The following is a 27,219-nucleotide window of genomic DNA, read 5'->3' on the forward strand; positions in this document are numbered from 1 at the left end:
TATCTTGGTGGGTTTACCGTGGCTGCGGTGTAGGCGCTGTGACCCTTACCAGCCACCGTATCATCTGTTGAAGTTGCCGGCGGCACATGCACGCTTTGTTGTTTACAACCAAAACTTTCTTGAAGCTAAAGCTGAAATAATGGCCAAAGGAGGAGACGGCAGCGCTCAGGAGGACATTTATTATCCCTCAAAGAAGACAAAGTCGGAAGTACGGGCATATTTTAGATATTTGAAGAATGCCGAGGGAGTTGATTGAAGACGACTATCCTGTTTGCAGCACGTGCAGAAAAAGTGTTTGTGAAAGGCAGCAACGCTTCAAATCTCATGACACATCTGCGTGACCATCACCCACAACTCTACAGTCAATGCAAGGCAAGTTAACGTTAGCGTTTTAGCTAAAATGCGTGATCCGAGGATTTGGGTTGAGGGAGAATGCAACGAGTGGCTATATAAAGCAGCCGCAGCGCCACTACCTGCATGTAAACCGTGTCGCGGACACCCCCATGTTGAAATGACGCTATGCATTACGGGGCTCCCAGGGTCAGATAAGAGTTGATCTCTCTCTGAGAATAATTATGAATTTAACAATGATTACTGCCTGATGACATTTTCCCACATCTGCAAAGCTCACTGGAAGGACACAAACCGAGGACAATATTTTCCTGATATAGGGTTTATTACTCAAGTAAGGGTAAAAAGTATCTGATTAGAAGGCTACTTGAGTACTGAGTATCATCTGATCTAATATTTTTAAAATGATGACATCAAACAGACATAAAATAAGAAGTTATGGGCAAATATTGGTATTTTAAAGACTAAAGGTAAAAAATGTAAACAAATAAACAACATTATTACAAAATAACACATTTTAGGCAAAATTTAGACACAAACTGAGGACAATATTTCCTGACATACAGGCTTTATTTAATTGTGTGAAAATGTAGCACGTTTAAAAAAAATACCGCGATAATACCGAAAACTGTGGTAATTTTGGTCACATTAACTGTGAGGTTAAATTTTCACACTGTGACAACCTTGATACAGACCATTTTAGATTAGGTTACATTTCCTTTATTCCCAGATTATATAGTTTGTAGCACTCATTATAATGTTGTAGAAAATTTCTGGCCAATCCACGTGATCGGTATCGGTGATCGGTATCGGTGATCAGCATTCTTTGATATTGGTATCGGTGATCGGCAGCAAAAAACCTGATCGGTGCATCCCTAGTTTTTATTTGCGCTATTTCTTCATTCCAAAGGACGGGAATTCTCTCCATCCCATACTCTACTTGCGTGTGGTAAACACTTAAGCAACTACACTTTATGAATGTTGACTCACAAAACACTGTCGTTCCATCCGCCCAGGTGTTCACCAAGTGTGTGGAGGCTGCATGTCCTCACTGAGGAAGTGCGGCATCAGAATTTTCTCTTACAAAGACGATAATCTGATTTGTTCTCCCTCTCGGGAGCAAGCAACCAGCAATTTGCGAGTGGTGTTGAGCCATCTGACTGATCTGGGGGTTCAGAATAAACTGGACAAAGAGCCGTTTAACTCCCAGGCAGTGCACAGAATATCTGGGTCTTCACCTCCCTCCCTTATTACGTATTGCTTTTGGAAGGGAGGATCATGTCCTTTCCACAATGTGTCGCACATTTTCAGGGAGAAAACCTAATTTCTCATGGGAAAACGCCCACTGCCCATTCTTCTCCCTGAGAGACGCGGGCGCACCTCTGGGACTCGACATACTAGCTCACCAGTGGCCGAGAGTGCTGCTGTATGTGTTTTCTCTCCTCAGCCTGATTTTCTCTACAGGACCTGTCTTTGATTTTGGTATCTCTGTTGTGGCCATCCAAGCCAAGGGTGGCAGAAACAATCCAAATGCTTTGGGACAAACCCTGGCCTCTGCCTGTTGGCAGGTGTCTTCTGTCCCAGGCCAGTGGGAGGATTTATCCCCCTCAACCAGACTGCATGGCTCTTTGGGCCTGGCCTGTGAGAGGCGGAGTCTTAGGGCAGGACTGCCCCCAGGTGTCATTGACACCATTAAACATGCTAGGGCCCCCTCCACTCGCTCTCTTCACAGTGGTAAATGAAGAATTTTTGAGGTGTGGTTAGGAAAAACACATTATCCCATTTCAGTATTTGATGGATGTGTTCAGAGGCTGATGGACAGGGGCAAAGCTTTCTCTTCAGCAGAAGCTGAATTGTCTTTTCCCTGTTCAAGCTTTAAGCTCTTAAATGGATAAATAATTATATGGAAAATCTGTCCAGCTGTTTGTTTCTTGAGCCTTGGCCCATAAAGGCAAGCCTTTGTCTTGTCAGGGACTGGCACACTGGATTGTGGAAGCTCTAAGCCTTTCATATAGGCCTAAGGGTGCTGAACCCCCATTGTCCAGGACATTTGTGCAGCAGCTAGCTGGGCCACACCGCTTCCTTTTGTGTGGTCTGAAAGGCTGGATGTATCTCAGCCATCACTGGCATATTCAGTTCTGGAGGTGTCTGCCTAGTGAGCAGGTTTTTGCTGCAGCTCGCATTGGGATGGACATGCAATCTGGGAGCGGGTCTTATTTCCCATAGTGACACACCAAATGAAGTTAGAAAAAAAGGTTGGGCTATGTTATTTAAACTCCAGTTCTTTGATAACAGAGTGAGGTGTTTCACCAACAATTCCCTTGTGGCACGAATTATAAGACATCTTACAAATGAGTAGGAGGGATCGGATGGCCGTGGATGTATTGAAGGGGTGGAGCCTGGGCATGGTGCAACTGGTCTGACTGCCACAGACAGCAATGATGTCATTGGAGCTTCTGTAGTTGGTCATGCCAATGCGATTGCCATAATGAATCATCTCACTCTGTTATCAAAGATGCAGGGTTTACATAACCTAACCCAATGTTTTGTAACACATGTTATTCTGGTTTAAGTGGGTACTTCTAACAGCAGAATAAACATTTCTTATCTCACAAAATTAATTGACAGATTTACCATAATCTTGCAACTTAAACAAAAAGGGAAATAAAACAGAAAATATTATATTTTGATTGATGTAGTTTATTGACATGATACATTAAAAAACAATTTAACAGCTATAATTCATATTTTATGAACTGTGTTAAAATGTTGCAAGATGGATGGTGTCTCTTATTCAGCACTGTCAGACTGGAAAAGAGTAATAAAATATAATTATGTTAACATGTATTAGAAACAGCTAAAAAACTTACTGATCTCAGATCTGATTTATATAAAATAAGAAATCACCTTTCCAGCATCACGGCTCTTGGCTCTGAGCTTGTTGACCTGGGACTCAGCGATGTCAGCGCGCTCCTGGGCTTCTTCCATCTCATGCTGAACCTTTCTGAGCCTGGACATGTGGGTGTTGGCCTGCTCCTCCTGTGGATTTTATAATTGCATTTTACAATGTTTGGAAATTGCAATCTCCTATAAGGTTGCTGAAAATCTCAGTGTCTGGAATAATTCAACATTCATAAACTATTTGACTTACAGCCTCCTCAGCCTGTCTCTTGTAAGCCTTGACTTTGAGTTGCAGTTTGTCCACCAGATCCTGAAGTCTGACCAGATTCTTCTTGTCCTCCTCGGTCTATGGTGGTAAAAATCAAAACTTATGTCACAAGAAGAAACCAACAGAAAAGAATAAAACAATTGAAATTAAAATCAAAATACCTGGTATGTCAGCTCCTTAACTCTCCTCTCATATTTGCGGACACCCTTGATGGCATCAGCTCCACGTCTCTGTTCGCCTTCAACTTCAGACTCCAGCTCACGAACCTGTTTGAAATTTTAAGGCAATGTCAGACCTGACACTGGTGCTTACTGAAATCCTTAGTCATGGAACATTCATACCCTCTGTTCCAGTTTCTGGAGCTGCTTCTTGCCACCTTTCATGGCGAGGTTCTCAGCCTCATCCAGGCGGTGCTGCAGGTCCTTAACTGTGACCTCCAGGTTCTTCTTCATCCTCTCCAGGTGAGCACTTGTGTCCTGCTCCTTCTTCAGCTCCTCAGCCATCATGGCAGCCTGGTGAGAGGAAAATTTCAAATTACAATAGTGAAATATAAGCCAAAATAATAAGTGTCTGGGGAGGTAATAGTTTAAAAGAAGATTCTCACATCAGTGATGGCCTTCTTGGCTTTGTCCTCAGCATTTCTGGCTTCCTGAACACTATCATCCACCTCACCCTGAACCTGGACAAGATCTGACTCCAGCTTCTTTTTGGTGTTCAGGAGGCTGGTGTTCTGTTAATTGTCCAAAAATAAATGTTAAGCATATGCCACTTATATTTTATATATTTAATTTATCATAAATGAATAGAAACCAACCTGAGAGTGGAGCAGTCCAACACGCTCACTGGCATCAACCAACTCCTGCTCAGCCACTTTACGTGCTCTCTCAGTCTGCTCCAGAGCAGCTCTCAGCTCCTCAATCTCAGCCACCATCAGACCATTCCTGCGCTCCACCATGGCAACCTGCTCCTTCATGTCTTCCTGTCCTCTGACAGCATCATCAAGGTGCAGTTGAGCATCCTAACAGCAAAAGTATGGATCAGTCAAAATGTTCTTTAGTTTCAAGCTTTTTTTAAAATTCAGATCTAACCCCAGCCCCACCTTGAGTTGTCCCTGGACATTCCTCAGTTGTTTCTGGGCCTCAGCAGCCTGCCTGTTGGCATGGCTCAGCTGAATCTCCATCTCATTCAGATCTCCCTCCATCTTCTTCTTGACTCTCAGGGCATCATTCCTGCTCCTGACCTCAGCATCAAGAGTGCTCTGCATGGAGTCAATCACCCTCTGGCTGTTTCTCTTGATCTGCTCCATTTCCTCGTCCTTCTCAGCAATCTTCCTGTCAACCTCACCCTTGACCTGGTTGAGCTCAAGCTGGACACGAAGAATCTTAGCCTCCTCGTGCTCCAGAGTGCCCTTTACATTTAAAAAAAGATACCATAATGAGTTGTTGCAAAAAGAAAAAGTCATATTCATTAGCATTTATGAACATGCAGATGTATTAAATCTAGTAAATAATTGATAAGTAATTATCAAGATCTTACTTCAGCTTCCTCAAGAGCTGTCTGAATTTCAGATTTCTCAGTCTCAACAGTCTTCTTTGCTTTCTCCAACTCATGGATGCTCTTTCCTGTCTCACCAATTTGTTCAGTGAGATCTGAGATCTCCTCTACAAAAAAGTTAGAAGAACGGCATATTAATACCTAATCTACAAAAGTGAATTTCTTTGTAAAAAGTGAAAGTTTGCAACACATTATTTAAAAAAGACAACCGCAATAAAAGTTGCTTTAGTTTATGAAATTTATATAATTCTGTGTGCTTGAAAAAAACATACGCTGCAGGTTCTTGTTCTCCCTCTTCATGGTCTCCAGCTGATCCAGTGCCTCCTCATAGGAGTTCTTCATCTTGAACAGCTCAGTGCTCAAAGAACGAGCCTCCTTTTGGGCTCCTTCCAGCTCTGCCTGGCCCTCCTCATACTTCTGCTTCCATTCTGCCAGCACCTATATTTGCAGTAGAGGTAAATGATTGGTAATAAATGCTGGACTGTGTTTACTGGTGCTACTCTACAGTAGTTCAAATTCCCAAATGATCATTTTACCTTGTCAAAGTTCCTCTGTTTCTTGTCAAGGTTGGCAGCCAGACCATTAGCTCTCTCTACATCAATCATGAGGTCTTCCACCTCACCCTGCAGCCTCTGCTTGGTCTTCTCCAAAGAGGCACACTTGGAGTTCACAGCCTCAATGGATTCCTCAGCCTCTTGCAGGCGCTGGGCAAGCTTTTTCCTTTGGTGAACAGGTGTTTCAGTTAATTAGTGGAAAATGCCATAAATTAAATGTATACATGACAAAATTGTAGGCACATACTTGGCCTCCTCCAGCTCCTCAGTGCGTTGGATGGCATCAGTCTCGTATTTGGTTCTCCACTGAGCCACCTCACTGTTGGCCTTAGACATTCCTCTCTGGAGCTCAGCCTTGGCCTCCTGCTCCTCCTCAAACTGCTCCCTGAGCAGATCGCAGTCATGGCGGGCAGACTGAACAGCATGGGCCAGGGCGTTCTTGGCCTAGAAAACACAGTCAGTGTGAAACAGGTATTATTTTACCATTATTACACAAAAGTCTGGGGTGATTTAGAAGGCAACATTATTTGTCAATGCACACTGAAGAATTAGTTTTCTAGAGAAAATGGAGTTTTTGTGGAACAAACAATGTCACATTTCTGCACCTTCACTTCCTCTTCCACGTGTCTCTTGAGCTCCTCAATCTGCTGAGTGAATGCCTGCTTGCCTCTTGTCAGCTGAGAAACAAGAGCTTCTTTCTCCTCCAGCTGGCGACCCAGTTCACCTGTGAAAATTGCACATGCATTGATGCACTTGATGCTTTTACTACATCATTAAATAAGTCGAATGCTAGTTCACGTACCATTCTCTGTCTGAAATCTTGCCTTCTGTGCATTAATGTCATTCAGCTGACGAACATTTTCATCATTTTTGGATTTAATTTCACTGAGTTGGTCCTCAAGGGTTCTGCACATTTTCTCCAAGTTGCCCTAAAACCACAAAACGTTTATTTTATTTTGTGATATTTTATCAGACTCACAACTTATTATAAAAATGAGATGTGTCTGTTCACCTTTGCTTTGGCAACAGCCTCCATGTTGCTGGAGAGGTCATCAATCTCCATCTTGTACTCGCTCTTCTCCTTCTCCAGCTTCTGCTTGACGCGCTGCAGGTTGTCGATCTGCTCTCCCAGCTCTGCAACGCTGTCGGCCTGCTTCTTGCGGAGAGCTGCTGCAGTGGCTTCATGCTGGAGGGTGGATTCTTCAAGGTCACGACGAAGCTTCTGGAACTCAGCTTCACGCTTCTTGTTCATCTCAATCTGAGCAGCTGTTGCTCCACCAGCTTCCTCAAGCCTCTCACTGATCTCCTCAAGCTCCCTGGAGAGGTCAGCTCTCTGCTTCTCAACTTTAGCACGAGCAGCCCTCTCAGCTTCTATCTCCTCCTCCAGCTCCTCAATACGAGCCTAGAATTTGACAAATGAGAGTAACATTTAAACTGGTTCATTAACTTGAAAGTAACAGAGTTATACATTGATATAATAACAAGAGTTTTATAGGAATATATACCTGGAGTTCTTTGATCTTCTTCTGAAGCTGAGCACCAAGGGACTGTTCATCTTCAATCTTGCTGAGGAGTTGGCTGATTTCAAAGTCCTTCCTGTATTACAACAAATACACTTTTCAATCTGAACATTTATTTCATAACAGTGTGCAATGCTATAATCAATCTTTTCATTTACTTCTTGATTTTCTCATCAGATTGCTGCTTGTCATTCTCCAGATCCATAATGGACTCCTGGGCCAGTTTGAGATCTCCTTCAAGCTTTCTCTTGGCTCTCTCAAGATCCATACGAAGCTTCTTCTCTTGCTCCAGTGAGCCTTCAAGCTGTCAGATGATACGTATTTCTACATCAACAACAATAGTTTATGCTAATCCAAATAAAATGATGTAGTAAAAAACAGTTTTCTTACATCATCCACTTGCTGTTCCAGCTTTGTCTTGGCCTTGGTCAGAGTGTTGACTTTGTCTTCCTCTGCCTGGAGATCATCCAGTGTTTGCTGATGGGCCTCCTGGAGAGCTTTCTTCTCCTTGGTCAGCTTAGCAATGGCCTCATCTTGAGTAGCCATCTCTTCTGTCAGGTTTTTCACCTACATGAAACATGAAAAATGCATTAAAATACATCTAACTGCACACATGTACACAGCTCTGTAACTTAACACCCTAGTAGTATCAGACTAACTGATTTGCACCTTGTTCTCAGTAGCGTGTTTCTCCTTCTCCACTTTGGCCAAGGTGAGCTCCAGGTCATCAATGTCCTTCTTCAGCTCAGAGCATTCATCCTCCAGTTTCCTCTTCTTGGCAGTCAACTCAGCATTGATTTCCTCTTCATCCTCCAGTCTCTCAGTTGTTTCTTTGAGTTTAGCCTCAAGCTGAATCTTGCTCTTGATGAGCCCTTCACACCTTTCCTCGGCATCTCCAAGATTCTCAACTTCCTATAAATAGTGGTCAATATCATTTTAAGTACGACTTTAACACTTACTATGTTGTAAGTTAGTATGGAACGCACATGTAAAATTAATGCGAAAATGCTCTTTTGTTGTAAAAATGGGAATTACATTTCTTTTCTGACTTTAGGAGACCAATAAATCAAATGAGACATTTTCCTACTCACAGCAGCAACTTGGAGCTGCAAGTCATTCTTCTCCTGGAGCAGGGAAACCATTTTCTCCTCCAGCTCCTTCTTCTTGGCCAGAGCAGTAGCCAAGTCTGTTTTCATCTTGTCATAGTTCTCCTTCATCTGCTGCAGCTCCTTCTCAGTCTCAGCACTCTTCAGAAGAGGCTTGATCTTGAAGTACAGTTTCAGCCATGGCCAGTTCTTCACATTCATGAATGAGCGAACATTGTACTGAATTGTGTAGATGGATTCTCTAAAAGGAGCCAATTATAGCATAATTTTACTTTTAAGGCAAGTACATCTTGATATGAAAGGATAGATGAACTCATCTGAAAATAATCCCACCTCCTCTCCATCATCTTGACAAACTCCTTCCTCATGACATAACCTCTGCAGAGAGCTTGAGTCATGGTCACCAGCTCAGCCAGTTTCTCATCTCTCATCTCCTCAAGTGTACCCAGCAGACCAGCTTTGAAGAACACCTATTTGGTCACAACAATTGTATTACTTTTCAGTACCTGTGAATATCACTTGGTAATTTTATTTTATTTTAATATTAAGTGGAAATGTACCTTAGTGTGTCCAAACTTGTACTGAGTGTGGTCCACATCAATGGAGCCCAACAGCTTTTCTGAAGCTTTCTTGTTGTCGATGAACTGTCCCTCAGGGATGACACTGGCATTCAATACTTTGTATCTAAAAAAATCAATAGTTTGCATTTTGTCCTCATTGACTTTCAGAAACAAAATTTGTCTCTACGTAGTGAAATAAATGTAACCTCTGCTTGAAGTCACCATAGAGGATTCTTCCAGGGAAACCCTTTCTGCAGATCCTGATACCCTCCAGCACACCGTTACACCTCAGCTGGTGGATGACCAAGAAGTTCTCCATGAGACCTGGGAGTTGAAGATATGTTGTCAGAATAATTGTACTATATCAACATTAGGGGTGACATAACTGGATATTTTCCTTTTTTTTATTGTGGAGGAAAAATCTTAAGGCTGTTGTCATTTGACAGATTCCAATTCACACCCTGACTCATGCATGTGAGCAGACATTATAAACAGTATGCACAGAGCACATCACAGAGATAAACAAAAAATCTATCAAGAAAAGACTCCACTCACACTTTGACACTTTTTTCAAAGCACATCACTTTTGATAGTGCACACAAGTGGAAAGTGCACTAGAGAGCTGTGTAGAGGAACTTCAGCAGAGTAACTGGTTCTTGAGTACATGGAAGATTTCCTCCTGCTAAAGGGAGTGCTGTCCAGCTCTGGAAATCCTTCTTTCAGAGAAACTTGTTTCATTCTGGTTATTTCACTTGAGAAATGTCTTGTGATTTTAAAACTTTGGCCAATGCAACGCTCATTATTCTAGTTTCCATTGTGGCAGCGGCATGTGGATTCTGTCCAAGCCAAAAGTCTAGAACCTCGTAACTATAGCGTCTTCAGCAAGCTCCTTAGAGAGATTTGAGTATACACAAGCAGGTGACTAGTTAAGGTTTACGTGGAGCAGAAAGGAGGCGTGATGCTTTGCCACATCAGCTGAAATGTTCTTACTTTAAATTGAATTGTTTAATTGCATTGTTTATTTTACTGGGTCACTCTAAAAATTAATGGAAGTAAATGAAAATTAAATGGTAATGAGGATTGTTTTCAAAGTGAAAGTGACAAGAAAAAAAAATAAATCATGACCATTTTTTTTCACCTTGTCGGTCAAAATAATGGACTTCTAAAATTTCTAGTTTAACCTGAATGTCTTAGTCTATTGAACAGTGGCAGTTCTTACCTGGAGTCTTTGATTCATTGGGAATCAAGCAGCGCACAAAGTGAGGATGAGTGCTCCTCAGGTTGGTCATCAGCTTGCCCAAATTCTCCTGTGGATCAGCAATGTAAAATAAAAATCTTGTTTTATTTCTGTATTGGGTTCACACTGTTTTCAAAAGCTCTGATAAAAGCATACCCTGAAAAGAGCAGACACAGTCTGGAAGGAACCACCCTTCTTCTTGCCACCCTTCTTTCCACCGCCACCTTCAGCTTTAGAAATAAGCACATTTTTTACAGTTTTACTAAGCTAAGTATGCTCATCTTTTACTAAACATGTACATTATATCCCTATCCTCACTATATGTAAAACACACTTTTGTCACAGACTGAGCATAAAGTATTAGATTAATGTGGAACTTTCTGAAAAGACTTGTTGGATGTTATCTTGGATTATATATTACATTAAACACACGTGCACACACACACACAAATATATATATATATATATATATATATATATATATATATATATATATATATATATATATATATATATATATATATATATATATATATACACACCATTTTTGTGGGGGATGAAAAAGTTAAAACAGACATTTCATTTTTATAATCACTGAAGTAATGATTTTATATAAATACAACTAAGGCCATATTCACCTAGTTTTAAGACAAATGGTTGTTTTTCTCTCATATATCTTACCCTCAGCTGAGGCATGGGCAGCATACAGGAATCCCAGCAGTTTGTTGGAAGACTTCTGGTAGAGCCCAACAACAGATTCATTCAGTGGGTCCTTGTTCTTGTCTAGCCATCCAGTGATGTTGTAGTCCACTGTACCAGCATAGTGAACCAGGGCAAAGTGAGCCTCAGCCTTGCCCTTTCCAGGCTTTGGTTTCTCAAACGCCTTGTTCTTGCCAAGATGCTGGTCAATCAGCTTGTTCTTGAAAGTTGTGTCAGAAGCCTTGGGGAACATGCACTCCTCTTCAAGGATGGAGAAGATGCCCATTGGCTGGCAAAAGTACATTTTAAATGAGACATTTCTTATAAAATATTTGTAGATGAATAAATAAAACTGATTGAGCATCACAGCTCCTTACCTTCTCAATCAGCTCAATGCAGGCAGCCAAGTCCATACCAAAGTCAATGAACTCCCAGTCAATGCCCTCCTTCTTGTACTCCTCTTGCTCCAGGACAAACATGGTGTGGTTGAAGAACTGTTGCAGTTTCTCATTGGTGAAGTTGATGCAGAGCTGCTCCAAGCTGTTGAACTGTAATCACAGAAAATGTGTTTATTTTGATGGCAAAATAGTATAATTCTCTAAACAGATCATTTTAACTACTCACATCAAAGATCTCAAATCCAGCAATGTCCAACACTCCAATGAAGAAAGCTCTTGACTGCTTTGTGTCCAACATCTCATTGATACGGATGACCATCCACAAGAACATCTTCTCATAGATTGACTTGCACAGAGCTGAGACAGCATTGTTGACCTAGAAGACAAAATGCCAATTAGAGTTTTATTCATTTAGCCCATGTACACAAACAGCACAATTGCTAGATAAATCATGTGAAATTTTACGGCCAAAAGAAAGAAAATTTGTAGCTTTGTTTTATTTACCTGGGGGACGGTCTGACCTTTGGTGACCATCTCATTTCCGACCTTGACTCTTGGGTAGCACAGAGCTTTCAGCATGTCAGCTGAGTTCAGGCCCAAAAGGTAGGCAATTTTGTCAGCGACTGATGGAAAGAAAGACAATACTCAATAAAGTGAAAACTTGTCAGCATAAGAATCATTGCACTAAGTACAAGGAAAAAAAGCCTTTTAAAATTTGTTAAAATACGTAATAATTTGTAATTACTCTCAGTGCCGTCTGGTTCAGCCTGCTCCTCACGCTGCTTCTGCTTGAACTTCATGTTGCCGTGATGCATCACAGCACCAGTCAGCTTGTAGATGCTGACCTTCTCTTCAGCATTGAAGCCCAAGATATCAATTGCAGTCTGTGCAGAGAGGAGTGCATTAAGTAAGCATCACTTTAGTTTTAGGTACAAAAGCGTAAGTTAATCAAAATATGTTTTTACATCTGTTGCAATGAACTCCTCCACATCATTGATGCTCTTGACTGTGATTTCACCCTGGCTGATCATTGGGTAGTCATAGGGGTTGGTGGTGATCAGAAGAGCCTCTGCAAAGAAATAAATTGAAAATAAGTTATATTTCTTTTAATTTCATTAAAACATTATGCAATATTAACATACCCAGAAGCTCAGGCTTGTGGCCTGTCATCAGCTGATAGAAGATATGGTAGCTCCTCTCAGCAGACAACTGGAAGGTGACACGGGACTTCTCCAGCAGATCTAAGACAAACAGAAATCATAAAATGTACCACAATAAAATAATCAATGCCAGTAAGGTTTATGCACCAGTTGATTTCACTTTTATTTCCTTGTGAGGAACCCCAGTTATGTAAAATAATGAAGTGGATTTTCTGCTTTCGTTATTCTATACTTCTATACTTGATGCTCAGTTTTAATAATTACACTCATAATGATTTTTTCAGCATTTTGTCTGTAGGCACACTTTATATTGATGGTAATAATTTATGCTTTTTTCATCCTTTCTTGCAAGATAATACAGTGATGGAAACTTACAAGTTTCAATATCAGCTGAAGCCAGCTTTCCAGATGTGCCAAAGTGGATCCTGATGAATTTACCCTAGATAATAACACCGTTGGCATTAGTTTCATTGTACGACATTAAGTCATTAATGTCACAATGATTTTTGCCACTTACAAAACGGGAGGAGTTGTCATTCCTCACAGTCTTAGCATTACCATAGGCCTCCAGCAGAGGATTGGCAGCAACAATCTGGTCTTCAAGGGAGCCCTGCAAGAGACCATTTTAGTTGAGAAAGCCATATTATTAGGAAGTCATATCTTTGACAAACACAAAAATATTTTATTTACCTGAATTTTACCAGAGCTTCCTGAATCTTTTTTGCCACCCAGAGCTGCAATTGTTGCAAAGTACTGGATGACACGCTTGGTGTTGACAGTCTTTCCAGCACCAGATTCACCGCTGAAGCAGAAAATGCACTTTTAAAGAGATATTCCACCTCTAAATGAAATTTTGTCTATTTCCTTATCCTCCAGAGTTAGATAAGTGTGAAAAAAGCATTGTGTAACAAGCGCAGTAATTCTCCTGGTCTGGCAGCAGTCCATCTGCTTTGGCTTAGCATAAACAAAGGACATGAATAGCAGGAACTAGATTTTTGTGTGCAAAAGTGATTAAAATTACTAAATAGTGACACCAAGTTTTTGTGTGAAAATAAGTCCAGGACTATAAATGCACTTCATGAAAGTGACCTCATCAAACCAGACACGGACAAAAAAAAAAAAAAAAAAAACAACGGAGAGAAAATGGCTTTAAGTTCAGCAAACTTGAATTCCTTCCTTCAGGAGAGAAGAACCAGCATAAATCTAGCCATTTGTTATTTAGCAGTTGTGCTAGGGGAGAGGAGATTCCGTGGTGACGTTAGTTTTCATTTAAATTGATGTACAACATATGTGCCATCCAGGTCCTAAGGCAAAGAAGATTAGACAATAGCTCTTTTAGTCCCATTGACTTGCATTCGTTTCTTCATTCTTCCGGAGACCTATGAGCCGACCGGAAAGGTTTTTCTAACATATCTAACTCTGGAAATTATGGAAATAGACAAAATCTCACATAGGGGTGGAATATCCCTTTAAATTCTTGAATTCAATTTTGTATTCATTTTGTGTTGAATAAATCTCAGTTTTTTTTTTTTGTTTTTATTTTTGCATACTCACGTAATCAGGACAGACTGGTTCTCACGATCTGAAAAACAGACCAACATGAGTTTCGTGGTCTTTTGTTGTCACATAATTAAAAAAACTTATTTGGATATATATTTCTGACAGTGAAACATATTCGTAAATAATATCCATACCAGTGAGCATGAACTGATAGGCATTGTCAGAGATGGAAAAGATGTGGGGTGGAGCCTCAATCTTCTTCTTGCCTCTGTATGCTGCTACACAGACAGCATCATACACAGGAAGCCACTTGTAGGGATTCACGACCACACAGAACAACCCAGAGTAGGTCTGTTGAGCAGAAACAGATCAGTGTGCAGCTGTTTTTGTATTCATGTTAGTTTTTAGTAAAGTAAAATCTCACGTAGATCATCCATGATGCATAACGCTCTTTGAGGTTATACAGCACACAAGGCTCATTGAGGTGGGTCATCATGGCCATGTCCTCAATTTTGTCGAACTTTGGAGGGTTCCTGGGATGGATGTCATCCTCTTTTACGGTGACAGTCTTCACAGAAAAGAATGAATATCTTTTAAACCATCAAATCCTTCAGAATAACTGTTTTTGTATCAGAATAAACCTAGCTGACTAAACATTAAACTTATTTTCAGAAAACTGTTCTCAAAACATTTACTACAAAGGACAATGCTTTAAATGATTGGAAAATTGTATTTACCTTCCCTCCTTCGGTTTCAACAGTGGCTTTGCCACCCTCCCTCTTTGTCAATTTACCCTTGACATACATCTCAGCCTCATCAACCACAAAGAAAGCTGATTTGGCATCAAATGGAGTGGTTTGAGCTTCAATCCTCTCCTTTTCTGGCTTCCGGAGGTAAATGGCTGCCGGGCCATACTGCTCCATCTCAGCGTCCGTGCTCATGATGGCACTATTGGTGGAGCCTGAAAATGTAAAAATTCTCGCATAACCACAAAGTAGCCATATAACCACCAATTGTTATTAGTCTGTCATGTCATTAAAATTACCTTAGCTGGTATAAACAGAAATTCTTCAATGTTCTGTGTATGCCAAGGTGCTAGAAAAGAAGTTTTAATTAGATACAAGTTTTCAGATATGGTAAATATTACTATAGTTGTTTAATAAACCTTATATAAAATTACTACTAATGTAATGATATTTAGTGTGAATAATACTATTATCAGTTGTGTGTTGAGTCTAGAATTTTAACATTCATTCACTGAAATTTCTTCTCTATCAACAATTAGGTATAGTATGATGTTAATAGTTTGACACATGCAAAGTAAAGAACATTTTCACTGCACTCACCTGTCTTAGATGCCTTTCAGTTAGAGCACATGTCCAGAGCTGGTGCTTTTATATACACAACAGCCCAACCTCTTCAGCATTTGTGGTCCACTCAATTTGGTCAGGAATGTTTGACATGTCGTTGCTTGATATTGATGCAGTCAAAAATAAAGAATTGTTTTATTTTTCATTTAGTGTTAAACAACAGTGTACATTTAGATAATTAAATTATCATTACATCAGTATTACAGCAGTCTCCAAATTAATTAAAGTTAGCAAAAGTTAAAACCTTTCATGTTCAAGCAAAAGTTTGACACTTACCTATTTTTATTCTTAATAGAAAAGTAGACTTTTTTTAATGAAAACATATTTGGCTATTGAATGTCTTATGCAATTTTTTAAAATCAGATTTGAATCTTAATTGACTTTTAAAGCTGAGTACTCATGTAATGTTTATAGTTTTCCTAATAGTAAATACCAAAAATGCCCTTAATACTTTAGAGACTATTTTATGTTTGCCCAGTTCATAACTGACATATATGAGTCTTGAGGTTTTTGATATCAAAGCCATCAATGAAATTTAGATTCGTAGAAGGGCTGAAATACTTCAGACATCTGAAATAGAATTCTAGTTAATGAACTTTCCACTTGAACTGGATATGTGTTATAAATCTCCTGGGAATCAAGTTTGACTGCAGGTCAGCTGGAGACATTTAACACCAGAAAACAATTCTCATAAACATAATTAATGACCTTATTTTAGAGACGAGAAAGTAATAATTTCAGTGATTATTTTGGTAAAGTAAGCAATAGTAAAATGATTTAATGAAGGACATTCTGGCATTGTATCCCAGGATTAACTTTCATGTCCACGTTCTGTGTAAACTTGGCACATAATTTGATATCATGCAATAAATGATGAAGGTATCACTATGGTCAAAACTAAATTAAGCTTAGACAGGGAGCACTGATTCATATTTGGCATTGAGAGAAGGATATATTTTTAGAGTGTATTAGGTTTTGCTGTTAACACCATAACCAATGTTTAAAGAGATTAGTAATTGTAATTAATATTAAATTTACTATTAGATTTTACCGACTGATTCTAGTATAACCATGTTACAGGGTTCTTTTACAGTTCATGTAGCAAGTTAACTGTAATAACTCAGTTAGGCTGAACTGACAGAATATAACAAAATGTGTGTGTGTGTGTGTGTGTATATATATATATATATATATATATATATATATATATATATATATATATATATATATATATATATATATATATAATATTGTCCCAAAACAGGAATTTACTTACTATAGTTTATTTATTTATATATTTTTTGCCTGGGCAGAAGCACACTTTAGACAATTTACTCCATTTTTAAATATTATTTAGATTGAAAGCTTAGTTTGGGAAAATTGAAGCAGCACAGTTTGCAGTGTATTATCACTGTACTCAGAAAAAAAAACTTTTCTGGGCCAAACCTTAAATGAGGATATTTGCTCTTTGAAGTGCCTTGTCTACTACTGTCTAAATTACTATGCATTAGGTAACTTTTTACTCCTAATTTATCTCTGTTCTCTGTCTTGAGTTTTTGATGGAAATTCAAATGCAATACACATTTCCATTTTATTTAATAGCTATTTTATAATTTGTTTTCTCTATAATTAATTTCTGCCCAAACCAGATGACAGCAACCAGGACTGAAAAGAACAGAGTAGCATAATTTGTTGTGAGTTTATTAAGATTATTAACATACAAAATTAGGACATGATTTACCCAGAAAACCAGAAAATATCCTACAGATTTCTTTTAAATCATTAAGCGTTTTATGCATAACAAAATAATAAGAAACTTGGAATATTTTCTAATTGTTCTGATTGTGGTTCCAATCAACTTAACTCATGATCTCGATGTGACGTTTAAAGCAAATAACTTTGAATCACCATAGTCTTTTAGACAAATTATTTTTTCCTCTAAATGTGTGTGCGTGTTTGTGTTTAAAAAAAATCTCTTTAGAATTTTTAAATAACAGTTTCTTCATTCACTTGAGAGGAACTATGACTGGTTTCCTTTGTAGTCATTTTATAGATATTTTATTGAATTTTTCAGTTTTATTGTTGATAGATCTAATAAAAGATGATTTTTTTAGAAAGGTATTATTGTTAATTGTGTCAAGAACTCTATTTTACCTTCAGCTCCCTGGCCCAATCCATAAGAGCAGGGAAGTAAAACAGGAAAAAACCCTCATTATCACTGTGTCATCCTTCGTCTTTTGGGATTTTATGGTAAGAAAATAAAAGATTTTGTTGTTTTAGCTGAGAACTCTCTCTGGCCTGATCCGTTTGTAATATTTGTAGAAAATACAGCTTCTTAACTAACACTTTGACTCTCACCTTCACTTGGCACAGTTTTTTCTTTTGTCCTCCATCATAAATAAAACACTGACTTGACTGTTGTGAATATTATATGTAATTTCTGTCAGATATTTTGAAGTTTTTATTCTCTTTTTAATCATGTTCAAACATGACAAAATATCAATAAGTCTGTCAATCAACAAACAGAAAATAGAAAGTGGTTTCACCTAGTGTATGTTAAGTAAAGAATTGGAAACTCCAAACAAATACATAAATATTTTGTTCTGCTAGTCTCAAAACAATTTAGCTAAAAAGGTAGTTTCAAGGCAATAATAATATAATAAGGAATTTTATTTATAATGCACTATACATTTTATGTCAAATCTCACAATGCTACAAAGATCAAACAGATAAAAACAAGTTAAAACAATTTTAAACAAGTTCACAGACACTTAAAAAGGAAGGTTATCAGTTCTCTTAAAAACATCGACAGTCTGGGGGACTCTGAGGTGTTCTCGGAGAGCATTCCACAGATGCGGACCGGATGCTTTAAAAGACCTGTCACAGATGGTCTTAAGCCGTGACCTGGGCGCAACCAGGAGATGCTGTTGATCTGCTCTGGTCCGGGTAGAGGTGTGTGGTATGTGGGGGCCGCACCGTGCAGGCTGTGATGGGTGTGCAGGAGGATCTTGTTTTCTATACGAAAGTGGACAGGGAATCAGAAGCTTTTGGAGGCTCCTGCCAGGGAGCCCCACCAGAAGTGTGTTACAATAGTCCGACCTGGAGGAGACAAAGGTGTGGACGAGCTTCTCTACAGGTTAAAGGGAAAGAGAGGGACACAGTTTGGAAATGTTACGGAGATGAAAGAAAGAGGTTTTGTAAATTGAGATGAAATGGTTGTCAAAGGAAAGGTAGGGGTCAAACTTGACCCCAAGGATATTAACAGAGGTAGAGAGGGGAATAGTATTGCCAAAGAATGAAACAGATATAACGGGAGAAGAACGAAGTTGGTGGGGCGATCCAATTTGAATGGCTTCTGTTTTAGATCCATTCAGCTGCAGAAAATGTTGATTCGTCCATGTCCCAATCTCCTCCAGGCAGGAGGTGAGGCAGAAGAAGGTGGCAGAGGGGGCCCAGAGGAAGGGATGTGGAGAAAGAGTTGTGTGTTGTCAGCATAGCAATGGTAGTGAATTCCATGCCTGCTGATGACATGGCCTAGGGAAAATGTGCAGATTGTGAAGAGTGTTGGACCAAGTACGGAGCCCTGTGGGACCCCACAGGTAACAATGTGGGGTGAAGATTTCTCCTACCTCAAGGCTAAATACTCGGTCCTATTTGTGAAGTAGGAGCAAAACCATTTTAGGGAGGTGTCGGAGAGACCAGTGTAGTGCTGGAGAGGATGTAGTGGTCAACAGTGTCAAACGCAGCAGAGAGGTCGAGAAGAACAAGCAGGAAAGCAGAGTCAGAAGCCATTAGAAGGTCACTGGTCACTTTGATGAGGACTGTTTCTGTGCTATGTTGAGAGCGGAAACCAGATTGATATGTATCATAAAAACTGTTGGATTGAGATGATTGTTGAGCTGGGAGGAAACCCCCTGTTCTAACATTTTGGATATGAATGGGAGGTTGGAGATGGGTCTGTAGTTTGACAGAGGTTCAGGATGTAGAGTGTTTTTTTTATGAAGGGGTTTAATGATAGCTGTTTTTAAGGCTGCTGGAACATTTTCTGTTTGCAGTGACAGGTTTATGATTTTAGTAATAAAAGGGCTGATGGAGAAATGGTGGGTTTTGAGTGGTTTTGAGCAGAGCGAAAGGGAGGGGATCGAGAGAGCAAGTGGATGGTTTCGATTTTCGGATGATATTTTCGAACTCCTGCTGCATTGCAAAAGAGAAGTGTGACAGTTTTTCTGTTATAGGTACTTTGAGGATATTGAGAGTGGAACATGTAGAAGGAGAGACAGCTGAGCGAATACAATCAATTTTGGAAGTGAAGAAATTCATGAACTTATTGCAGTTTGAGTCTGTGTGCCTGTAAAATGAGGGCGTCTGTGGTTTGAGAATGTGGTGAATTGTGGAGAACAGTCTTTTGGAGTCATCTGCATTGTTGTTAATCAGCATAGAATAATGCTGTGACCTAGCCTTTGAAATAGCTTTAGCATAGGCCCTATGATGCTCTCGATAGGCCAACTTATTCACCATTAGACCAGATTTTTTAAAGGCGCTCCAGGATACAACCAGACTACTTTATCTTTCTAAGTTCTCCTGTGAACCAGGGTGCAGGCCTAGAAAAAGTGACAGTCCGGTTTTTAACTGCAGCATGACTGTCCAGACTGTAGCTGAGGCTGGCTTTGTAAAAGTTCATAAGTTGGTCAGAGACACCAACATCATACACCTCAAGGCCAGTAACTGGAAAAAAGTTTGTCATCACTAAATCCAGTGTAAGCCCTTTAGTATGTGTTGGAGCATCCACAAGCTGTGAATTTGAAGTCGGATGCTAGTCGGCAGGTCTCAGAGTCTATGTGTACATTAAAGTCACCAATAACTAAAATGTTGGAGTATATAGTACTGAGGGAAATAAGAAAACTGTGTATGTCAGAGATGAATGTGGGATGTGGTTTTAATGAGCCGGCCAGTTTTATGAGGCTTAGATAAGTAACAGTATCCAGGTGGGCAGGCCTCATTAAGAGAGGAATTGACATCAGGCTGCTGCCATGTTTCACTTAGGCAGAGAATATCTATCCCTTTATCCAGGATGTGGTCGTGAATGAGTCAAGATTCATTTGACAAAGACTGCACATTAAATTGTTCAATAGTAATGTGAATTTTAGGTCCAGTTTGTTACAAGGACATAGGACACTGTGATCCACTCCAGGTTTTCCATTGCGCAAATGGAGTTAACTGTACCTCCAGTGGCAGCACTTTGATGACATAATCCAGGTGCGGCGCGGCGTGCAGCTGTCCAGAGAGGTACGATTTTGCAGTGGTTACCGTGTTTGGACACAACAAACCGGCAACCCGGCCCTCTATGATGTATCGGGTTCGGCGTGGAAGATCCAGTTGTGGTCAGATTCCAGGTTTGCTGGAAATCCTGTGTTGTTAGAATGGGATGTCGGTCATCAACATTGTGCGTGGTTGGGCACCAGTACTCACGGTTAGCCAAGATCCAGAAGGGCATTGAGGTATGACAGCCATACACGCAACCAGGATGATCCACAGCATAATCCACAACATCGAGGAATATTATTTTCTATTATTCTCTTTTTCGAAGAGTTTGAGAAGGCCTCCGTATTATGGGTGTAGCAGCTAGCACCACTTGCATGGATGACATAGGATTCTTGTGAGATCCAGGATTCAGCAAGGTGACAGGTAAGCGTCACTTCATGGATGATAAACCGGTGTATTTACAGTCTATCAGTTACTGTAGTGGACACATTCAGTGCATGAAAAGCACTCAATTGAGACTGATACGCAGGAGAAGCGGCGAACAATCAGTACTAGCATCCTCTCCCCCAGTACCCTCCTCCAAAATCTATGGAGAAAAAAGGAAAAATATGTAAGTCAGTGACCAGCTCAGACATGCAAATCATGAGCCTCTCCATTAAAGAGCTGGCGGACTTGCCGGGGAGAGGATTACCCGCAAGCCCCTACTTATGTTTATGTTTATTTATTTGGCAGACGCTTTTATCCAAAGCGACTTACAATTTATAACCTATAGGGCATGTTGTGATCTGTGGGGGAAACCGGAGTACCCGGAGGAAACCCACGCATGCATGGGGAGAACACGCAACTCCATGCAGAAAGGCCGCAGCCGAGTTTCGAACCTGCAACCTTCGTGCTGCGAGGCAACAGTGCTATCAACTGTGCCACCATGCAGCCCACTTGGGATACTTGGGATGTTGCCCCCTCAACCCAGAACCCGGATAAGCAGAGGGAGGTGAGGTGAGGTGAGGATTGGGGACCCTAAGTCACACCCATCTACTTTCGGACCATTGGTTTCCAACTGCCAAAAAATTAGAATGGGAGTCTATGAAACGGTAATAGTGATTTTCTGGTCCCATTTGTTATGTGCCATGGATTTAACATATGATGCTCGTGAATTTTAAACACACATTTTGATGCCAAGAAATAACTTATTTTCGACAGGTGGCTAAAGTCATTTTAGGTTTTGTGTGAAAATACATCACTGACTATAAATGCTTGTTTCACCAAATTGATGTAAGAAGAGAAGAAAATGGCTGTGACTTCAGCAAACTTTGAATCATTCTCCCAGAACAAAAGGAGCATGAAACATGGAGAAAACCACTCTACATTTGGCCATGTGGTAAGTACGCTCCACATGGCCAAAGTTACCTTTGCTACACAGCAAAGGTAATAACAAACTCTTATCACTGTGTATAATGAAGAAAAAAAAAGAAAATAAAACTCTAGCCATCATCAGAGATCACTGGTGTTGGTGGCGTCACTTCATTTTAACCGGGAGCACCAGAGGTTGGTGTCGCCCTTTACTGCCTGCGTCCTCCTTGCTGATGACACTGTCCCATGCGTGATCCAATGTGAATACTCCAATCCATTTCTTGTTTTATTCTTACACAGTTTAGAAAAAAAAAAGTTTTTTTACTTGACATGTTTCAGCTAGTAACTCTAGCCATCATCAGAGATCGCCGGTGTTGGTGGCATCTCTTCCTTTTTTCCGCGGGCAGCAGAGGACAGTGTCACCCTCTACTGCGGATGACCTCCATCACATCCCTGAGGTCCAGTGATCAAAGCCTACTTGGTTGTGCAGCGCATCAGGCTAAAGACCAAAGGTGTCAAATCAATTGCTGCTGTAGCCCCCAGACTCTTGAAATCTCTCCCCCTGAGTCCGAGATCAATAGATGCAGTAGTCTCCTTTAACCCTTTAAGAACCAAAGTCGCAATATTGCAACAAGCGTCATTGCTGACTTTAACGAGCCATAGCTACAAATATGATCCCTCATGAAGTTACTACTTTACACCTGAAGAGAGTGGAGATGTGACACCAGACTGAGCCACACTTATGGGTGTGTTTATATTAAAAGTTTAGTTAATTTTAGGGTTTGAAAACTGCCGAGAGGTTCCCGGTCGGGGAGAGGAGGAGACGAGCACAGCAGAATGAGGGCAAATATTAGAGGGATAAAACTTACAACTGCTGGCAAGTCGGGTATTTGTTGACTGATCACTTTGTTTGGTCATGACTGACTCCAATTATGAAGCAGAAGATTACTCTTTGATGAAGAATTTCACTCATCCAGCCGGAAGGATTGACACTGCTGCAGCGCACAGCAACAGACAGCTGGTGCTGCACTTACAAGCTCAAAACGTTGGGTTTGGTTTGTTTCACCGTGTTTGGGACATGGTGGATGTAGAAATTATGGTAAAAACACTGCTAATTTGACAGGCATAGCGACAATGAAAAAAAGCTGTAAAAGCGGCAGATACGTTACGTATGGAAGTCAAAGTGTGTTACATAATCGTAAAAATAAATTTAAAATATTAATTTTTACTTTAAAAGAGCTTTATATATGTATATCTAAATAAAAAAAATTAAAAATATCATGAAAAATTCTAAATTTGTAAAAATAAGAAGGAACATCGGTAAAAATGATATATTCCAATACAGCAGCCTGATGATGTCATAATATACAAATTTGATGAGTGAATTTACTCCCAACACAAACCTTGGGTACTACTGAAGAATTTTCTCATTTACAGCGTACCTTTAACTCAAACCATTTCCAAGCTACAACCTTTAGAAATAGTCATAAAAAAATTGAATATTTTCTTGAAAAAACTCTGGCACCCAAAGGGTTAAAAAAACGCATCTATTCAGGCTGACTTTCATGGGAACTCCTGTTCATCCTGATCTTTGTCAACAGCTTCTTTTCATGTTGGTGTTTCTGTCACTTATATATTTTTCTGGTTCCCGTGTTTTCTTTTTCTTTATTTTTTATCTTCATTTATTTTCTGTCTTTTTAATATGTCTTTTTAATATGTCTATTAATATGCTTATGAATAATTTTTACATTTTTTATTATACTTGCAAAGTCTCTTGGGATTTTTATCTAGAGAGGCTCTATATCAGGGCTATTCAATTTCAGGCCTGGACGGCCAGTATCAAGGACCTTTTAGTTTTAATCCTGCTTCAACACACCTGATTTCAATTAGAGAGTCATTAACAGGCTTCTGCAGAGCCTAATGTGCTGCTGCACAGATAATTCAAACACTGAATCTAGTTTGTTGGAGCAGAGAAACCACTAAAACGGCCTTCAGTCCCAGAATAGAATACCCCTTCTCTATAGAGCTCCGGACCCCATGTGACTCTCAGTTAGTAGACGCCGTATTGGCAGGCAAAAAAGGTAAACAACCACGGATCGTAAACATGAACATGAACGGGATCGGCTTGGATTTTACTTCGTCGGAGTTTACTTCACACTTTAAAACCGAAGAAATCGTTTATATAGTCAGAAATTAAATAGACTAAACATCTCCGACCCTTACCGTGCCCCTGGGATACTTTTTAAAAACGCCAGAAGCTGTCGGAGCAGACTTCTTACCGGACCTGGCCGGGGAACCCCTTGGGATTTCACCGGAGGAGCTGCCCCAAGTGGCTGGGGAGAGGGAAGTCTGGGCCTCTCGACGCTACTGCCCACTCAAGCTATCACTGTGTCAACTTGATGAAGAAATATAAAATCAACATGGTTTTACTGAACAACCACACGATAATAAATCACAGTGCATTTAGTGCCAACCACAGCCTTAAGACATGTGTTGAACGTGCCCAAGTCCATACTTATGAGAGCACCATGTGAGCACCTGTGTGTGTACATGTGCGTGTATATGAAAAGTTTCTCTATCGGAGCATCATATACAGAATGTGAGGGGCCACAGATCTGCCCCCCAAAGATGTGTAGAAGATGGAGGGATTTCCAAGTCCCAGAGATCCAGGAGCTGCCCCAGAGCGCAGGGACCCCAGGGAGACTGCAACCAGAAAAGCCCCTGCCCCCCTCAAGAGGCGCAGCGGATTGCCCCAGGGGGCCACAACCAGCAGCCGGCAGAGTCCCGGGAGATATCAGCGGCAAGCCCAGAGGCCCGCCCGCAGCCTCCCACACCCTAGCCAGCCAAGCCCGGAACCCAGCGACCCAGGACCCAAGGGTGACCACCCTCGCCGGGGACCCAGCAGAGCCCAGGGACCCAGATCCCACCAGACAACCACCAGGATTGATCAGGCAGACGCCAAAAATCTTAAACCCCCTCACCCGGGAGCCACAAACACTCAGGCAGACCAAGGCACAGCACTCCACATCAGGTGTGGCGGGGGAGGGGAAACGAAGATGTATAGCATCAAAAGAAGTCCCAGGAGAGGGGAGGAGTCAAAGGCCCCACCAGACATATACAGTCATACACAGAGACAGTCACACACTCCCTCCCTCATGCTCACACATACACATACAACTTAAGACTTACAAAAATGCACGCCGGACACCTACTCATGCTCCCCATACACACCCTATTCACTCTGGTCCCGGTACTGCTGCACAAAGGGTACAACCATTACTGGTTCCCAGAGTTCATACAACCATTACTGGTTCCCAGAGTTCGACCCTTTCTGCTAGGGTGCTGATGAGCATGCTCCCACGCCCAATGCTGAGCAAAGCAACCCACCACCCCAGACCCCAACCAGACGGCCAGATCCCCCTCCTAGCCTCCAGCCCTAGGAAGCCAAGTGACAACAGAGGTGTGCTTAGACCCCTAGTCTCCCTCCGCCTGCTCCAATATGGTGTTAGTGCGTGTTGATGAGGTGTATTCCATGGCTGTGGTGAGCGGGCAGTGCGGGCATCGTCTGGCCACTTGCACCCACTCCTCTGTGCCTAAGTGCAGTTTAAAATTGAAAGTGGGCACTGGCACTCGGGATGAGGCTGAAAATTCCCCTGCCAAATGCTGTTGAATGTGCTCTCTCCCAAGGCCCTAAGTGTGTGTTTGTGTGGAATGTCGTTGGTGGAAGTGTTTAAGGTGCAAATAAAATTGGGGGCAGATTGCCACAGGAATACGGAAATGGGGTCCATACCCGCACCTCCTGACTTGTCCACCTCCCAAGGTCCTATGTGCATGTTTGTGTGATGATATGAGGGAGCAGGAGGAGAAAAATGTGTGGGGATGGAGAGGAGTGGCTAGTTGGCCTAAGCCCTCCAGGGAGTCAGCTCCCCCACTGGCCCGAATAGGCACCTCTGTTGCCAAAATGCCACCCAGGGCATGGAGACCCCAGCCCATCTTGCTAGGGCCCAAATCAGCAGCATCGCAGAGCTTCACAGAGGCCGAGGGCACCAACCCAGCCCCACCCCAGCAGAATATCTACTCCCATCCCTGCATTTGCACAACTTCCAGAATATATAAGACATTGGACATCCAGGTAAGGTTGGGTCCTCCCCCTCCTGGACATCCCCCTCCCCTGTGATGGGACAGCAAAAGAGCCAAGGTCTACCTGAGGCCCCTGAACCCGAGCCAGGCACTGCCGCATGTTCCCGCCTTCTTCCCGGCAGCATACATATCAGGACCCGACCCCCAAGGCCCCGCCCAGATCCCCACACGGAGCTGGCCACCCCAAGCCCCCAGGCCCACACCCAGACCTGCTCAGGGGCAATGCAGCTGCCAGGCAGCGACCCATGGCCACCGCCAACACCGCCAAGGGGCCCCACTCACAACCGCCAGTAGTCCATTCCCTGAGGCAACCCAGTACCAGACACCCTCAGTGAACCCACCTCCAAGGAACGTCCGGATACTCTAAACTCAGACCCTCCACCCCATCACCCACATCATCCCGCAGGACAATATCAATGATTCCAAATCATTGCTATGTGATGGAACCGCCCCGAGAGATTGATTTGAAGTGAAAGCAGAGGCTGTATCAAGTGTAATATGATCTAACAAAAGATTTTTATACTGGTTAATGCAAAGAGTATCTCTGTTTTTCCATTTCATGAGTATAGTTTTCTTAGCGATGCATATGGCAGTCAGAACCACGTGAACCAATTATGTTTCATTCTGGACATTGTCCAGATTTCCCAGTAAACAAAGAGAGGGGGAAGTTGGGATATGGCATTTCAGACACTTTGACAGGTCTTCACTTACTCTACCCCAAAATTCCTGGACAGGTGGGCAGGACCACAGTGTTGGTGTATGCATGTTGTTTGTGCAGTGTGTACAGGTGTCAGATGACACAAACCCCTTCCTGAACATCCAATGACCTGTATAGTGTACTCTGTGTAGAATTTTGTACTGAATTTATTGTAAATTGGGGTGTCTGATCATTTTAAAAGTTTTTAAACAAGTTTGGGGCCAGAAGTTCTGGTCAAAACTGACTGATAGATCCACCTCCCATTTTTCAATAGGGATTGCTATTCTATCGTCTACTTTGGACAGTGTCTTATATACTTTAGACAGTAGTTTGGGGGGTGGGGGGGTGAGATTATAGAAGTCTAATACCCTTGGTGGTGTTTGTAATTCTATTTTACTGAGCTTAAATTTTTGTTTTAACTACAGATCTAATTTGGTGATATTCTAAAAAGCTATTCTTATCTATTCCAAATTGGGAGACTATTCTATTAAAAGGGATGAAGTCCAGTTCTTCATATATGTGTTCCAGGTATAGGATTCCTTTACTTTTCCAGTCCGGAAGGTTCATCATGTTGTTATTTTGAAAAATATCA

At 41.2% G+C, this 27,219-nt stretch overlaps 1 protein-coding gene across 1 annotated transcript; it reads right to left on the bottom strand.

The window, feature by feature from the left end:
- Window positions 1-3,035: 3,035 nt before the first annotated feature.
- LOC107372731 (myosin heavy chain, fast skeletal muscle) lies at window positions 3,036-15,663 on the bottom strand. The gene is made up of 42 exons (XM_054741269.2): window positions 15,455-15,663; window positions 15,155-15,278; window positions 14,854-14,903; window positions 14,546-14,769; window positions 14,233-14,376; window positions 14,003-14,159; window positions 13,863-13,890; window positions 12,999-13,110; window positions 12,826-12,918; window positions 12,684-12,747; window positions 12,291-12,389; window positions 12,114-12,217; window positions 11,894-12,032; window positions 11,653-11,771; window positions 11,375-11,524; window positions 11,128-11,298; window positions 10,733-11,039; window positions 10,208-10,281; window positions 10,034-10,121; window positions 9,021-9,138; window positions 8,815-8,938; window positions 8,588-8,724; window positions 8,240-8,495; window positions 7,818-8,060; window positions 7,539-7,715; window positions 7,307-7,452; window positions 7,134-7,224; window positions 6,641-7,030; window positions 6,431-6,557; window positions 6,234-6,352; window positions 5,876-6,072; window positions 5,611-5,794; window positions 5,347-5,512; window positions 5,057-5,181; window positions 4,620-4,928; window positions 4,335-4,538; window positions 4,125-4,250; window positions 3,862-4,032; window positions 3,682-3,786; window positions 3,503-3,598; window positions 3,259-3,390; window positions 3,036-3,159 (listed from the first exon to the last, which is right to left on the bottom strand). The coding sequence occupies exons 4-42, from the start codon at window positions 14,747-14,749 to the stop codon at window positions 3,142-3,144; spliced, it is 5,814 nt and encodes a 1,937-aa protein (XP_054597244.1). The 5' UTR covers window positions 14,750-14,769; window positions 14,854-14,903; window positions 15,155-15,278; window positions 15,455-15,663; the 3' UTR covers window positions 3,036-3,141.
- Window positions 15,664-27,219: the final 11,556 nt, after the last annotated feature.

This window comes from Nothobranchius furzeri, chromosome 5 (genome assembly GCF_043380555.1).
Source record: "Nothobranchius furzeri strain GRZ-AD chromosome 5, NfurGRZ-RIMD1, whole genome shotgun sequence".
NCBI classification, from domain to species: domain Eukaryota; kingdom Metazoa; phylum Chordata; class Actinopteri; order Cyprinodontiformes; family Nothobranchiidae; genus Nothobranchius; species Nothobranchius furzeri.

What these genes read in the sequence shown, in the direction of transcription:
- LOC107372731 (XM_054741269.2), bottom strand. Translation starts at nt 14,749, where the DNA reads ATGAGCACGGACGCTGAGATGGAGCAGTATGGCCCGGCAGCCATTTAC. An exon ending in GAAGCTCTGGTAAAATTCAG is followed by an intron (nt 12,919 to 12,998) that starts GTAAATAAAATA and finishes GGTCTCTTGCAG; the next exon opens with GGCTCCCTTGAAGACCAGAT. An exon ending in TGAACCAGACGGCACTGAGA is followed by an intron (nt 11,772 to 11,893) that starts GTAATTACAAAT and finishes TCTTTCCATCAG; the next exon opens with TCGCTGACAAAATTGCCTAC.